This window comes from Toxotes jaculatrix, chromosome 4, assembly GCF_017976425.1.
Source record: "Toxotes jaculatrix isolate fToxJac2 chromosome 4, fToxJac2.pri, whole genome shotgun sequence".
In the NCBI taxonomy this organism is placed as follows: Eukaryota; Metazoa; Chordata; class Actinopteri; family Toxotidae; genus Toxotes; species Toxotes jaculatrix.
The window spans coordinates 7,634,925-7,652,102 of record NC_054397.1 but is presented as its reverse complement, the minus strand read 5'-3'; the positions used below and the strand labels follow the sequence as shown (position 1 = coordinate 7,652,102).

Genomic DNA, 17,178 nt, shown 5'->3' with positions numbered 1-17,178 from the left:
GATTGAAACAACTGTGTTGGAATATGCTGCAGTTTCCTGATTCTCCATTTGGGGTTTCCCTGAGGAAATAGTTTAGCTGAGGTGCCAATGATGTATAATGTTATATAATTATGATGTCTCAGGATAAAGATCTTGACATATATGATCTCATTTTCAAGGCAATTCCATTAAAACAAATATAAATAAATACCCGGCTGGATCTGTTTTAAAAGAAATGGTTTCTCACAGTGTTTTATAGCAGAGGTGGGCCACTTGGCCTGAACCACCTCCACTGACATCAAAAGATTTAAAGCCGCAGGGAAAAGGTGACTATTTCACACAGCAAATGACACTTGTTAAGTCAGTATAGCCTGATTAAGCCATCATCCACGTAGAAAAATTGATTGTAAAACAGGATCTGTTTGGAGCGTATTTGGATTAGCGCCTCAGCTAAACTATTTCCTCAGGGAAACCCCCAGTTGGAAAATCAGGAAATTACATCATATCCCAACACAGTTGTTCCAATCTGACCTGCTTCCTGTGATTTGTACTTCCTAGAATTCTGGTCAACAAAGGCAGTTCTTGACAACCACTGAACATAGCACAGAGAGTAAATGCCAGTATACTACCTCCAAGTAAATCATTTTGCGCACACAAGTGTGATTGTGTACATAGTATTTACTGAAGGAGCATCAGGATAATATATATGATTTGTGGGAATAAACATGTAAAAACTCCGGCCTGGCCCTTTAAAAAGAAGCGAGACACAAAGCCATAGCCATGTTAGATGTTTCAGATATGGAGACAGTTGCCTCTGGGATGCCAAAACTAACTGTTCAACCTTGATGACGTGGGCATAATTCGATGAAACATCTGTGATGTAAGATGCCAAACTGATAATCCCAGTGATCTACCAGCATGAACACACACAACATTTAACATTTACTTTCAGTGGTTTGTGACCAGGTGCTGCCCGTCTGATGGTCCCGTAGATGCTTGATGGCATGGCCTGATGTCTCGACAGTCATCATTTACGGGTTACTGCATCATTCTTTTGACATCTCAAAAGAGCTCGTGGATATATGTTTGACATAGATTATGGCAGACAGAGTAACATTGCATCCTGGGTATTAGGATGCACAGCTGGTTTATCTCTTCTTTCAAATATTTTAGTTCATCAATAGCAACATAATCAATGGCAATTAATTCTTATCACCAAAGATTTGCTTTTTATTTATACAGTAATGTAAAGTGAATAATCCTTCAACCAATGGTCTGACAAAATAAAGATCCAATCCAGTCACTTTTAGCTCTGGTAACTTCTGATGGACATTTGTCATTATTTTTTTAGCATTTTATCAATTAAATAATGGTTAAATTAATTGAAGTAACTCATTAAAGAACATAACTGCTGCGGCCCTACATTGGTACAATTCTTTTTTCCTGATTTCATTAGAAAATCTCTTATTTTAACATTCTTTAGTTGTATGTGTGTTTGGATAATATTTGTCATTATAACACCATCAGATCAATAATCCTGATATGTGGTTGCTATTTCATTCAACATGTTTCAGTGTCTCTGATGTTGCTACTGATGTTACTACATGTTACTCACAGATCACGCCGCAGATAAGCTACACACTACTACTCCACCTATTGCGTTCAATGTGAGAAGCTGTTGCTAAATTACTCAGAAAGAACAAAGAGAGATATCCCTACAGACACTTTCCAAAAGGGTTTTAACATAATGCTTCTACTGCTAAGTGCTAAGCTAACAATTTCATTTTGAGCTCAATATCAATTTATTAGACAAAACTATTAGACACAGGCATAAAGAATCATGGAAATAGTTACCTCATGTACACCGAAAATCAAAAGTAATGTAATTCAACTTCCTTGAAATACCAAAACTTGTCGGTACCTGATACAACACTTTTGAATGAATCATGTCAACAGTGAGCAAACAAATTTGGTTATTAACTCTAGATCATAAGTGGAAACAGCTATTTGATAGTTACCTTGCATTTAAGCATGTACATTTTGAAATATGACCTTTTCTTCCTCTTCTAGTAATCAAGAGGAAGAAAAGCGATCTCCTGCGTTTAAAGGAAAATATCTGGGTGTGGACTGCATTGCTTTAAACTCACCCTTATACCCGGACAAGTTCATTAATTTAGGCTCCACAACATTTTTTTCATCCTCCTCCTTCTCCTGAAGGGAAGCCTGGTACTTCAAGAAAATGCAATCAAACCATGAGATCAGTTTTCAAAGGGGGCCTACTGCAGCAAACCAACTTACTTCTCTTTGTATATAAAATATGCTTAAAGAAGACATTGTGTAGAGAGAAACAGAATCAGAAAAACATGAAATGGAAAGCCATCACTCAGCAAGTTAACTTTATTTGAAGTACCCAGTAATGTATTGCATTAAAGCTCTTGAACAGCTGTGGTAGTAGAAGTAGGAAAGCCATGCAATTTACTGTATGTTTTTCTTTTTTTTTTTTTTTTTACACATTTCATTCCAAGGCTGATGTATGAGTAAAACACTGGTTAATGGTTACTCTTTAACAAGACATACTGTCAAAACACCTTGATGAATCCTGTGAATATGGTAAATATTAAAAAGAATCTTCAGACCTTTAAAGATCATTTACATTAACAAAGTTATCCATCTTATTTCTAATTATTCACTTCAGGCCCTAATCTGCTGTAGATAAATGTACAACAATTACTCTCTTGACTATTAGATTTTTTAATTTATTGGTTCATTTAACAGGGACATCAACACCAACAATCCCAGGACAAATGTTATATGATTCCAGATTTACCCATTTGATTATTAAAAAGTAATAATCTTTCAGATTATTTCCAGACACAGCTGCCATCTTGGACAAGTACTTGGCAAACACCTTTTCATTTCAGTTTGAAGCAGTTCACTTGATACAAACAAAAAAAAAATCTATGTAACCAAGCCAAATAAAACATGGTAACTAATGAATCTGAATTAACTTCAGATAAGCACTGTTTAAAACTTAATGAACAGCCTGCACTACATAGTACACAGGAGATGACACTGAGTATAAGACATAAGTAACAGCATATCATCCTCACACCATTACAGTGTCATTATATTTGCTCAAATCACAATTTAAATGGCATCTTTTGTCAGTGAACGAGTTAAATCCCAATAGTGTAAGCACAGCTATGCAAAAAGAGCAATGGAAAACAAAAGCTATCTGGTGAACAATCCTCTCCAAGCTCCCAAGACAGAACCTGAACTTTTGCTGCAGGAAACACTGTGTTACAATTGATTGTCCAGCATTTATTTATGGGCTGCATCCTTTTTTGTGTTGCCAGTATTCCCTACAGGTTGCATTCCAGACCTTGGCAACAGATGAGTTGCTGATGCAGAGCGTGTGAAAACAGGTCAAGGGTAGAGGAACCATCTAAGGGGTCAGCATTCAGGTTCAGCCAAGTGCCAGTTCTCTCAGCTCTGTTCAGTGAAGGGCCAAGTTACAAGTGCAATGACGATATGGGCCTCTATGCTATGCATGTTAATTTGTTTGAGTATTATTTTAGCCAGCATACACGCATGCAACCAAAAGAGTGCAGTTTCTCTGCCAATGTGAGTCTCACCTCAACAAAACCCAATTCCAATTTTAACATGCCACTTTTAATCACACAAGCTTAGCTGAGTAATGTGCACAGTAAATTTTTGATAAACTAAATTACCAAACAATTAAAGGCTGGAGGAAAGCAGATGATCCCTTAAGAAGAGTAGAATCATGCAGTCTCCCATGACTAATACAGAGGAATACGCCACAGGCTAGACTGCAACTAGAGAATTTGCTTGAAAACAGGGAAGGAAAAAAACTTCTGAATGGTCACCATTGTGCCAATATTTAGCAACAGTTCAGTTACACAAAGGTTGATTTGTTTCAGGTGAAACATGGTTGGATATCATCACCACTAACACCACCTATCCATGAAATCATAAAATTAAGAGCATGGCACAGTGCGTAGAGCAAAGCAGGCCATTAATACATCTGCTTTGTGCCTTTGTGAAACCTTCTGCACATTATGGACAAAGGGAAGTACCAAGCAGGGATTCATAGCAAAATATTATCAAAAACACAAGCAACCTTAGATTTCTTTATAGCCAATGTCCTCCCCAGGCCACAGGCAGTTGCCAATATAATCCTGTATTGTACTGTCTTCTATATTGCAACACACACATTTTATTCCTCAACCCATCAGTGTTTTGTGTGTTATTTCTGGAATGCTGAGTCTTTAATGGAGCAATCTCCACCACACATTAAGCTTGCCACTGTAGAAAAGTATAACATAAATTTGACATACTGACATAATGTGGTTTTCTTCAAAATGAAAAGCACAATTTTGGGCCACACTGCATCATGCAAAAATGATGTGCTATTTACGAAACTCTCAAAGGTATCACTAAAAAGCCGTAAAAAGCCATTTCATCCCCACAAGACACAAACACAAACAAGATGCATCTTTGTGTAATATTTACAGTTACGTCTTAAACATATAAACACTACTAATTAATCTGCCTGAAAACAAGAAAAAAAAAACAGGATAGTTAGTGCTGCAAAAGACAAGTGAGGAAAAACACGTGTTGGGATTTAGGCGCATTGTGTTGTCTCTTGAGAAATCTCCACTACTGGGACCAACTTGGGATAACAGCTTAAGGCTACGTAACATGTCTTTTAAAAAAAGGAGAAGCATTTCTTATTATGTTTAATATTCACACCTTTTTTCAGCATCTAACACTGAAACTTGGCTAGCAGGCAAGCAGTATTAGCATATCATTACACCCCCCACCGCGAAGAGAAGATAGTGGGCCAGGAGGTTATTACTGCTTCCTGTTTAGCCAAAAGCTCTGCTATAGCGTTCCAACATGTCAACGGTGTTTGCATGTGTATGTGTGTAACCAGTATGTCTGCGTTTCAGTTGATTATCCAAGGCGCACATTATATCCACTGCACATGCCCTTCATGGCCAAGGTCACAGGTGAATTTAAACACAACCCAACTGTAGTGCTGTGATTGGTGGTGACCAAAACAGCAAAATATCGTAGGTTTTTTCAATTTCTGGAGGCAGAAACCACCAAGCAACAAACAACAAAGGTATCGAAACGGTATAATGGAAAATGCACTGTGTCTGTACTGTTTGTTCAGCACAAGCTGTAGGTCTGGACACTCAATGGAAAGAATATCTACAGCGTACATCTTAACCCAATCAAGAATATAAATTCAAATGTATGCGATAAAGCTGAAAACTTTGAAAACGTATACATTTGCAAAACCATGCCGGTTAGGTAAGCGTTTATATAATAATCCAAGGCTGAATGATGATTGTCACAATGATGAATGCAAATGAGAAAATAGAGTACAGTGTCCTTCAAAAAGATCTCTTTTGGGAACATTATAGTTTCCCCGTAAAATGATATCTGGACAAAGAGTACCGGGATCAAATGAAAACTGTGCTGGCATTTGGCAAAAATCTTAAATCAAGTTTCACTTACTAGCTTATGCCAGAGCTTTGTTGTTGGTATCATTAAACCTAGGTCAGTTCTGTGTATGAAAAAACATCAAACATGCCAGCCCATTGGTGACAGTATCACCCGAGTGTGTCCATCACTGGTGCTAGGTTAACACGGACTGTCCGTCACACTCCATGTATATAAGGATTCTGTTTGTTGTAAGTGACTGGCTTACAAGTAATGACTGGCTTTCAGTAAAGCACAAATACTATCTCTGGCAGCCAGTTAAAGAAGTTCTGGCAGGAGGTAAGGATATACCCCAGGATGTCTCAATTTTAAGCTGGGCTGGGAATGACTGACTGGGAGAAGACTCTGGGGGAGGAACAACAATTCCTCATAGGACTGCACAAGATTCTATGGAAAGCTGAGAGGGAAAATTAAATCTGCAAGGCTCTGATTCCCTGTTGCCACTGCTACCCTGACGTGAATAAGGAGGTAGAAAATGGATGGGTGGGTGAAGAAAAGAATCATGCAAAAGCCCACTGAGGGGTAATTTGTGTGTGTGTATGCGCGCGCGTGTGTAAGTACATAAAGCTAAAGCTGCATTTGGCAAGATTATGTAAAAACAAGAAGCCAAAATGGGGTTGCTGCAGAGAAGAACTTTCAGTCTCTGACACGCCAACTTTACCATTTTTGTAGGACACTGTCACTGAGGGGAACTGTTGTCTGTAAACAGCAGGTGAAAAATCAAAATATGAAAGGGAAGTGCAAAACCATTAACTATGAAAACATTCTCTATCAAGACTTACTAAACATTAATAAAAAACAGCTCCAAAACACATTTCTTCACTCCTCCACTAACAGCCAGCAAGCACAAGAAATGCAGCTCTTACTGTCTTTTTGTGCTGCCAACATGTGAAATCTGCTCAGTGCAGGTCTAAAGCCTATTTTATGCTGAGGGTTTCCCCTAACAAGTTTATTTCAACTGCATAGCATGGAAGATAAAAGAAATTGAAATCCATCTCAAATCAAAATTTTCTATCTGAACTCTGACCTTAACCTTTGAATGCACGACACACGACTACAGGGTCAAAAAATATATGTTTTTTTTATTTGGATGAACTGATCCCAACTATTCTCTGAATGGTACAGTATTAGTTGACAAACAAAAAGTGCAGTTTCTCATTGCCCCATTGCCCCTGCGGCTGACCCTGGGGCAGAGTTTAATAATCATGTGGTTGGTCTTTCAGAGTCTCCACCAACAGTTCCTGTTCCCAGCTTCCTCCAAGATAACCAGTAGCATTCTGTTAAAATGTATTTTTGAGCTGGCACTGTTTGCAGAAGAAACAATAAGAGGAGAAGATGTAGGCCAAGAAGACAACTACATAATGGCCCTGATTACGAAAACTAAACTGCAAGAATAGCACATTGAGAGAAATAATGTTGAACTGGTTAATCTTTCACCAAACACTCAGCTATTTCACCATGTTTAAAAGAAAACTTGGTTCGAATGGAGAGGGACAACACTCACCAAAGAAATATGGCTTTATTGCTTTGTTTGAAAGCTAATTATATGGGACACCAAGCTACAGATACTAAGATATTAATTATATGTTGTATTTTTTCCAAAAGGTTTGTACCCAGAGAATAATTGGGATTTATTCCAACAGCTTTAAAACCAACTTTAAAGTAAACAACAGATGTGACTTTGTCTGTTATGTGTTCCCTACACCAACACTTCACACAGGACTTTGAAAAGCATCACGTCTGGTGGAAAATTTATTCTGTTCACGTTTACGAACTGTACACACAAACCAATTAGTCTACAAATAAGAGAACAAAAATTCAAGCAAATTTCTAATTAGAATTGTGCTTACTGGGCTGAAACATGTAGAGGCAATGAAGGTAATAGATTTTTCTGTGCTGGGTGTCACAATTCAGTGACAGCCAGAACAAAATAGCCTTTACCCTACAGCAACTGAATTGCCCATATGTCTGAATGCAATCAGAAAGGAAAAACAAACAAACAAACAAAAGAAAAACTCTAGAGGTAGTTGAGCTCTAAATCAACATATGGAACAAGTTTTTAACAACCACTGTGCCCAAAGAAAGATGTGAAAACAAGCATTCTGTTCATGGGCTGTTCATGACAGTTCTAATAAGTCACATTAAATGTTTGGCGAAATATAAAAAATACGATCCCAGAGACATTTCAGTTTGCTACAAAGCCCCAAAACACTGTATCTCAAGCTTTCTCATAATTTGTGTTACATATCACATCTCTTTCAAACATTGTTGAATCCCAAGGCCATCTGCCTGTTTGTCAGCACACAGCAGGTGATGATGTATAGTGCGTGCATTATCTGATCTGCTCAGGGGCTAAATAATTACACACTACAGAGATAAACAGAGAGCGGAAATTCCAGTTGTGGCTATTTAGAGCCAGTTACACCTTTAAAAAAAAAAAAAAAAAAAAACAACATGCTAGCTAGTCAAACATGTTGATTTCACTACTGCAACTGTCAAAAAGCTGTTACAACCAAAATGGAGTAATAGCCACAAAAATGCCTTCTTTTGATTAGGGAGATAAAAAGGTCACTGGCGGACACAACAAGCACTGACTGTAATGTAGAAAATAAAACAAAATTTCACCTTAAGCAGAGACAGGTCATGCTTATTTAGACAACACTCCTCAAGTGCTTTGAACAACTTTTAGCTACAGTGGAGAAAGAAGGAAAAGGTGTGACCGTGGAATTGGGCTGATGCGACAGATAACGGAGAGAAGCAGATAGGGTTTCATTCATGTGTCAGATTAGAGGGCTCTTTGTTACTGCCACAGAGGGCAAAGCATGCCTGGAGAGAGGACAAGGATCGCCCTCACTCCCCTGACACTTGTGTTAGATTGTGTTCAACTGAGCGTTTGTGTGTTCGCTGCATTCCTGTGCATTCATATGCACATAAGGCAAGGCTAGGAATTACAAGAAGCTGCCATCTAGATCAGCCATCTTCAGCATCCTAATTTAAATGTGATGTTGGTGATTACTGGTTTCAAGGGCCACATTTTAAACTACTACATTTAAACTCACACCCTTTGCTGCTTTCTTTTTGCTGCTTTTCTTTTTGTATTTAAAATACTAAGTAGGCTATTTTAAAAAAAAAAAACAGTGAAGATGCAGTTTAGAACAATTAATTTCACCTATGACAGTCTATCTCAAAGGAGGCTCCTCTGTGTCTACATCAGTACAACAGAAGATAAAGTGGGCAACAACGCAACATCAAACAGATACTGTGCATGTTCAGACACATAAAGAAAAAGAATGACACCTTAAAATAATACTGAACAAACAGAATAAAACTATTTTTTTTCTCTCTGACACAAATAGAAGTACAGAAAGCCTAAAATTTAAAAAGAAAAACAAGGTGTCTAGTTTTTCTGCAGTTTCCCCTTAAGGAAGGAAACTAAATACAGGCACATCACATGAAATATTTAAAGACCAGAAACATAATAGGCCTTTCAAGCTATAGCTAGAGCCTAATATATTCATATATTTAATGAATTTTACTTAGTTGTAGCTGTTAGCTGTTTAAATTTAACATATGTGCTCAGTGACAAAAAAGAAATGAGAATATGAAGAGAAACTTTCCAAAATTATTGTTAATATATATTTATATTAATATATTTAACATTGAAAATATGAAGCCTGTTCTAACAAAACGTTTTCAGGCATGAGAGTGAATTTCTATGGATTACTCATATTCAAAATAATCATAATCATCAGGCTGATGTTTATCAAAGAGTCTTTACAGAAAACAGAATCACTTTGTTCTGTGAGGCTCTGGGACATGGATTCATGAATTTTAAACCCCAAAATGGATAAATCAAATATGAAATAAATCCTTACGAAATACACACATCACTGAGTTAAACTTGTGGCTGCCCTTAGTTACAGATTTTTTGTCTTTGGCTCTTTTTCGGTATACATTAAAAAGAAACCAATATTACCTTACTGTAAAGCTTCAGATGTTTTAAGGGAAATTAACGATAACATGAACACAGCCATGTGCACAGATAGTAACAGATAGACACAGATAGACAATAACTTTTAAGAGGGAACACTAATATTGAAAACTGAAAATTGTTTTTACTGCCTAGTCTGTTTTATTTAAGGATATGTTACTATATGTCCTCACATGTGCCATTTATCTTTGCACAAACCTGTACTTTCAATATTGCCAGACTCCTAACTGTTCTCTGTCAACTGACATCAGAGGAGGCGGATACATCAGTTTGTAGCGTTTGCTGCAGACAGCCCAACTGAGAATTAACAACCCACTTTGCAGCTCCTTGCAGCTTTCAGCATATTGTTTAAGTTAGCAAGACCATGAAAACCAAAACAATGCTGTTTCCTGTAACACTGTGGGCAGCCACTTACAGCACAGGGGTTCACAAACACTGACTGCATTAAAAGAAAACCAGTGACTGATGAAGAAAGTGAAACATTTACCAAGCCCACAGCACCCAGATATTTCCAAGAGCTGGCACACCACACTAGGGTTAAAACACCAGTGACCATTGGACTTAACATTTGATAGTTAGCCAGAAATAGGTCTCCAGTGATTTCTCTGGCTTGCTACATTTGTTCACCAGCCCCTGTCCGGTGCAAGAAGCATACTGTATAACCATAATGTGATTTTGTGCGCTGGGAGCTGCTGCCCAGTGTTTTATCTGAACCAGTATGTTCTGGGGTTTTTTTTTCCAATGACACAAACTGAACAATCACAGTGAGTGAAACCTGAACAGAGGTGTGAAGTATGGTGCTCATTCCAGACAGAATCTGGAGTAGGCCGTTCACATTATTATTAGTCCTTTGATTCAGTGTAAAATATAGTCCTCGCTGCTGTTTAAAAAACTAAAAGGTAAAAAAATGAATTTGAGGAATCTTCTTAGTGCCATGTCTGTGGAGCCCTTTGTTAATGTTTTAAAAAAATATTGTTTTCATCAAATGTTTTTGTTGTACATAGGGTTTGCCCTGTACAATAACTCCACACCCACAGACCTGAGAGGAGGGGTAGTCCTGTGTGGAGGACTATTACAGGTGTGTATGGGGTTAAAGCTGAAATCTATCTTTCTTCACACGGTCATCGTCTACAGCAAAGGTGGCAAATTTACCAAGGGAGGTTAAATGCGAACGTGCTGTTTATATGAGTCAGAAAAAAAGTGTGATATTACTAGGCTTATGCTTGGTTTTGATGATGTATAAAAAAAAATTAAATAAACAAATCCATATGGCGTGAAATTCACTGCCTCCAGTCCATAGGCTCTGCTTTAAACAGACTGAGAATGTCAACCGAGACAGGTGAGACCCCAAAGGGCATGACAAGGCAACCAACGTTCCTCAGCAGTAGAATATGAGAAAGTCCTTAACTCCAGTTAATGTGTGATTGCGTGGTTTGGATACTCCACTGCACAGGCATATTAATATTTTTTTTTCCAAATTATAAACTTCATGGATACGATTTTTAATATCAACAGTTAGTTATTATAAAGAAGAGGTCTAAAAGGTTTCAACTCCTCAATCTCTCGTTTACTCAACTTTACTTTCACTTTTGTCTGACACAGCGCAGTACCCTGTAACCAGCTAGCATGGACCAGATGTACCAACACAGAGGGAAAAGCGTGATACACTCTTCTTCCCTCCTCAGTAACTTCCTGACTACAGGCAAACACTAAGCCACCATAGGGAGCTGCTTTAGTTAAAACCAGTGAATCCTAGTGTTCAGAACCCCAGCCTTTGTGTCATAAGTCATCGAAAAAACTATTTTAGGTGACATTATTCATTTCTTTAGACAATTCTCTTGAGAAAATTTGTTGCATTTAAGCAAATATAGTGTAGGACTCGTGCAGTGAGCCTGCAGATGAGATGGTACTAAAGAGAGGACTCTGGCGTATATGATAAATCAGATTATCACCCAAGTGAAAGGTGAACAGAGGATATGAAGGGCATGAGAGAATATGCGTAGAGGGTGGTAAGCATAATTAAATGCATGGTGCCATCTCTCAAAGCCCTCAAGTGACGCTGACCATGCTAAACATGGGGGTCCCAGGGACACATGCAGAGCTGCACTCTGATATTCCTGTCAAAACATGTGCCTGGCCGTCTCTCCAGCTCATTTTTGTGAAATATTCATGACTTTTTTCCAGAATAAAGAAAACACAATAAAAAATACACTAATTGGTAGCTTCTTCTGGTTGGATGCAGCTGAAAACAATACTTTACTGTGATATTTCTTTTCACATTTTCTGCTTCCTATTGGCAGCCATATATTTCTCTGTTGTGCAGCCAAGGCCACAATTATTCTAAGAAATATTAAAAAAAATAAAAAATAAATACTATACTTATTTTACAAAAGAAAAAACAACAAGTATACCTTGAACAGGAGCCACTCACAAAGCTAGCATTCTTCCCTTACAGCTGAAATCCCTGGCCTTACTTTCTAACAAGCATCATCCAGCTCAGCAGTGTGCAATAAAGTTAACATTTCTGAAGAAGTCACTGTGAAACAGCTCAATACTAGAGCTGAAATTCTTAGTTATCAGTTATTATTATTATTGATTATCCGTTCTTTTTTAAATCAAGTCATTTTTCAATCAAAAATTGTAAAAAAGCTGGTTTCTGTTTCTCAAATGTGACGATTTGTGACCTTTCTTTGTGCTCTATGCCAATAATCTAAACATCTTTGGAGCTGGACTTTTGGACAACAGACAATTTGAAGTGATATCACTTGATGGCACCTTGTGCTCTGGGAACATGTGACAGGCATTTTCATAAAGTAAATGATTCATAAACAATGGAAATACTTGCTAGATTATAAACAAATATTTGAGTCAACATTTCAGAACGTAAAAAAAAACAAAAAAAAAGATGTAGTAGCTACAGTGAAAATCTACACCGGTGTTTGCTTTTTTTGTCACACACACCTAGAGGTTGTCACACTGGTCGGATGATGGAATAGCCATGTGTTTAACGGTGCTACAACTTCATGACTTGAGAAGAAGTGTCTCTACTACAATTCACCTGCGCCCACCGTGGGGGTTGGTGTTGGAGTTAAATTCATGACTACAGACATGGGGGATGAGCCTCCCTTTCTAAAAGAACTCCATTGTGTTGCCAGAGTGACAAAGCAGTTTTGCAGGTTCCACCTTCACCTCTCCTCCCCCCGTTTTCACCTAACCAGCCAAACTCTAGCTGAGCATGCTCTCTCCTTCACGCTAAACTTCCTTGTTTTACCTTACGGGCGGTTTCATTCATTCACATGCAGGTGAATTAAAATCATTTCTTAACTCTGGCAGCCAAAGGGCTATCAGTGCTGCAGACAGACAAAGCTGGATAAGGGCTTTAGGGTGGCCAACAGGTAGTAGACAGATAAGGCACACACACTATGACTGACCTGGATGTGTCACAGAAAGCACCAACTGATTAGCTGCAACAGCCTCTCTGCCATGATGATTCTGACATCAGTCGTCATGTCTGATTCAATTACAAACTGAGGAACACTGTGCTTTAATGAAATATACAGTGTGTAGAGAACCAAAAAGACAAGAACTAAGAGGACAAGAAATTAGAAATGTGTCAAATAACAGTGTGTAATTTAATATTAAAGGCTAAGCACGTGTGACAGAATATTCTGAGGAGCCCAGTCCCTGTAGCACAATGTAAATTTGGTACACAACAAATAAACAGTTAACTGTTTCATGTAAGGGTAATAAGGGCAACCAGAGAGAAGTCATTTAGCCTATGACTCATTACACAGTTTCCAGTGTGGCCTGCTCGCCGTTAAGTCAATGTGAAACACAACTGGCGCAAAAGTATCTCATCTATTTTTTTTTTTTTTTTCCCAAAAGAGCTTCAAGATCATCAACGCCTTTTTTATGCAAATGTAAATGATGTCAGACTTGTCCAAAGGTTTACATGTCAGTCAGTACTACACCGTGACAGTGCTGTCTAAGGCCTATTCTGAGCTCACTCGTAATCAGCTTACCAGGTTGAACACCGTCTCCACAATGTCTCGGTTGGAAACTTCCCCAACTTCCACAAGGCCAGCAAGCACGGCGAATTTCATCCTTATCCCCCTGATAGGCACCCCGGGGTTGAGCGCCATGGCGCCTGATCTCCCGTCCTTTCCATCACCTGGCTGCGCGGCGCCCGCTGTCTCCTCGCTAGCCATTGCTAAGGAAGGGAGGACGGGACAGGTGGCGTTCACAGGTAAGGCACCTGTTCACCTCCAATGGTGACAGTGCAGCCGATGTCGGAGGAGAAAGAGGGACCTATGTCCCCTTCAGCTGAGTTGTTGACAGTCTACAAGCACACAAGCAATACGTTTCCCTCCCCATCCAAAACCGTTTAGCGAATGAACCTCGAAAGTGGGCAACCGAAAAAGCGCAAAATGAATTTGTTAGTCGCTGGCAGATTGGAAATGTCACCGCTTCACTCCACGGTGAGCTGCTCCTCTCTGTGCTCCGTAACTTGATACCAGACGGATGGATTAATGCTGTTTAAAAGCCGAGAGGAAGTTGCTGCAGGTAACAAGAGGTGGAAGCAGGTGAAGCGGAGCTCGTCCTCAGCCAGTTTTGTCCTCTGCTCGGTCAAATGGCAAACGAGGATACAGAGACTTTAATATCTCCGCGCAGCAGTGGAAGTTGCTATTGTCACGGAGTCCACCACAGTTGACAGGTAGCGCGCTTGGCAGAAGCAAAAAACTCACAAACTGGAGGGGGACAAGTACGTTAGCAGCCCCGAGAGAAGTCGACAACGGACGGAGGTCCGCTCGGTCCTCCCCGGCAAACTCCACAGACTTGGCTGAATGGCAGCGTTGACTCAGCTGCGCTGCTTTCTCTTCCTGATTTACCCCGGCTGCTTCAGCTCGCCACCGCCATGACAGTGTAGCCCTTGAGTGAGTGGAGCATGCGCAGTGAGGGGCTGGGTTTATTCGGCTCGGTGGCAGGTGTGCCGCTCAGGTGGCTTTCTAGCACGATTCAGTGGGACACAGTTAAAATAAACATGCGCGTACAGCTGGTTTCAGTTACTGCGACCACAGCCGGACTGACCCGTTTCAGGGCCCCAGGGCAAAATGGATTAAACATCCACCTTTAGCAACTGTAACATTAAAATGCTGTTCATACATCAATAGTAATAATATTAATAGGCCATACAGTATAATGATAAAAACACACCGAAAGGGGCCGTTCTGCATATGACAGCTTTTACATGTGACAGTACATTTTGCTGATAATGCTTATGTACTTTTATTTAAGTGACATTTTGAATGTTGGGCTTTAACTTCAGTGTTATGTTACACTGCAGAACTACTACTCATGTGAAGGATCTGAACACTTCTTCCATTGTTGTAGAAAGGCTGCGGAGCCCACCAGAATTCAGTTAATATTTCTTCTCTTTTAGGCTGATACACTCATACTCATGTCATAATTTACAGGCATAAATAAAGCTAACAGTAAACTGAGAGCAAAACTTACTGCAACGACTGCAAATTAAATACAGATAAAAATCTTGTATTGGAATAAAACTGGTCAGTATTTCCCCGGAAGTAAATCTGATTTTAATGTTAAGCATGTGATCATAACTGACTATGACTAAAATAATATATTTCTGTATAGTGCCTGTAGAACTCATTTACTTGAGAACTGAAGTCATGACGAGTTTACTGAGGACCTTTTTATGGTCACTTTATTGTATTTAACAGCTTTAACAGCCTGTAGGATCATTGCAATAAGAAAATTAGGCTCTTATTGCAGTAGTTCAGAAACTGAACTGGTAATTTTACCCACTACCACATAACAAAACTTAGAGGTATGTGTTTGATGAAATTCAGAAAACCTTTCACTACATTTCCCATGATAGAGGGCAACATACTGTATGACAGAACAACAAACCCATAACCAATGTAGTAGCCTAATTTTTTAGGATAATATATGAATTTGTCAAACAAAAAGTCATTCAGCACACTGTAGATAAAAATCACGCTTCAGAATATAACAAATGAAAAAATACTCCAAATGAAAAACTTATACATTACTGTACTTTATGCTGTGAGAGGACACAGAGTGGGGGTTTGAAACGTATGTAGAACTTTGTTTTCTGCAGCACAACAGCACACTGACGGATGTCTGTATCCCAAGGCAATGGAAACCAAACATAAAAGCAAAGTGACAGCTCGACACTGCTTGCCTTTTCAAATCACCACCAATAACCCCATGACACGTGAGATGTTTACATAGCCGAATGGATGAGAGGTCTATTATTGCACAAAGGAAGATACCAACTCTGACCTGGAAAGTGATAATATGTACTCTATATGTATTAAATAATACCCACATCTTCAAGTGTTTGTCTTGTCCTTTTTCTGTTCATACTGGTGACTTCATGTTTTCTCTGCAGGATGGCTCAGCAGCTATGAGTGTTGTTGCCACAGAGGCAGCTGGCGTCACTGTTACCATTGACGTCCCACTAAAGTGTAGCTGAGCCCTTAGGGACCCTGGAAGTCATGGAAGCCAGCAGCACCACCTATGAGACGCAGGCCTTGTCTCTGATGTAATGACCTGAAATCAGCAGACTTGGTCACTGCAGCCCAAATGTAGTCTTCTTTAAATAAGGCTTTGAAAAGCTTTCACTGACCTTCAAATTGAACACAAACATTGCCTTTTTTTTTAAACTGGTCTCTGTAGAGCCGCATAGCAAAGTTTTACTGTAATCATCTTTTGCTCTCTTTCTGCCATCCTGTTCACTAGTCTTGATATCTAAGCAGAAGGTTATGATTTCAGCAAATAATTTAATGTCAAAAGCAACAGTTAAATCCATGAGTACTTGCAAAAAGCTTTATTTTCAGATTGTGTCTCATCAAAGCTTGCAAGATTCATTTAAAACACTCTAAAGCAGATACAAATCCATTCAGGGTGACAACAGAAAATAAAATTCCAAACAGATTAAACCTGTTATTAAAGTCAGCAATTTAATCATGATGTTTGTGCAAACAAACAGCATTTAGATGAAGTAAAAAGAAAAATTGCAAATGTAAAAAGGCAAAAAAAACCAAGTAAACACTCAAAAACTGGACATCTGTAATGCCACGTGTAGCCCTATACCTTTCTGTTAGTTGTAAGGTCTTATATACTGCATTAGGTTTTCTTTGCTGCTGCATCTTTATGTCTGTTCAATGGTCACAGACTTTTTACCTGTCAAATGTACATTTTGAAAATATTATTTGCATTCACAGAGACACTGGATTTGTCAGACTTTTGGTATTTGTTCATCCACCCATCCATTTTCGATACCGCTTGATCCGTCAGGGTCGTGGTGGAACTGGTGCCTATTCCAGCTGACTATGGGCAAGAGGCCAGGTACACCCTGGACTGGTCACCACTACACCACGGTGCCGCCTCTTATTTATTATTATGTTATTTATTCAAATAGAAAAATATGAATGGGTTTACTACACCAATTTCTAAAACAACTGCTACACCTTGCTAAAACTTGTGCTGTCTCATAAGTGACAGGTGTTTATTTTGTGCACCCCATTTACACCAATGAGGGTACTCTAAATAACAGAAACACCATCATCAAAAGTTGTCCTAAAGCTGAATCAACCCTTGTCAACACTTATTAACATTATAACCTTCAT

General features: G+C 38.9%; 1 protein-coding gene across 3 annotated transcripts in view; it reads right to left on the bottom strand.

The window, feature by feature from the left end:
• Positions 1–14,416, bottom strand: part of lrba (LPS responsive beige-like anchor protein) — a 190,035-nt gene extending 175,619 nt beyond the window's left edge. For all 3 annotated transcript variants that reach the window (XM_041035968.1, XM_041035969.1, XM_041035970.1), the window contains exon 1: positions 13,525–14,416. In XM_041035968.1, the coding sequence (XP_040891902.1) occupies positions 13,525–13,710 (186 nt within the window). In that variant the 5' untranslated portion in view covers positions 13,711–14,416. The remainder of the gene's footprint in view (positions 1–13,524) is intronic.
• Between the last annotated feature and the right edge of the window lie 2,762 nt (positions 14,417–17,178).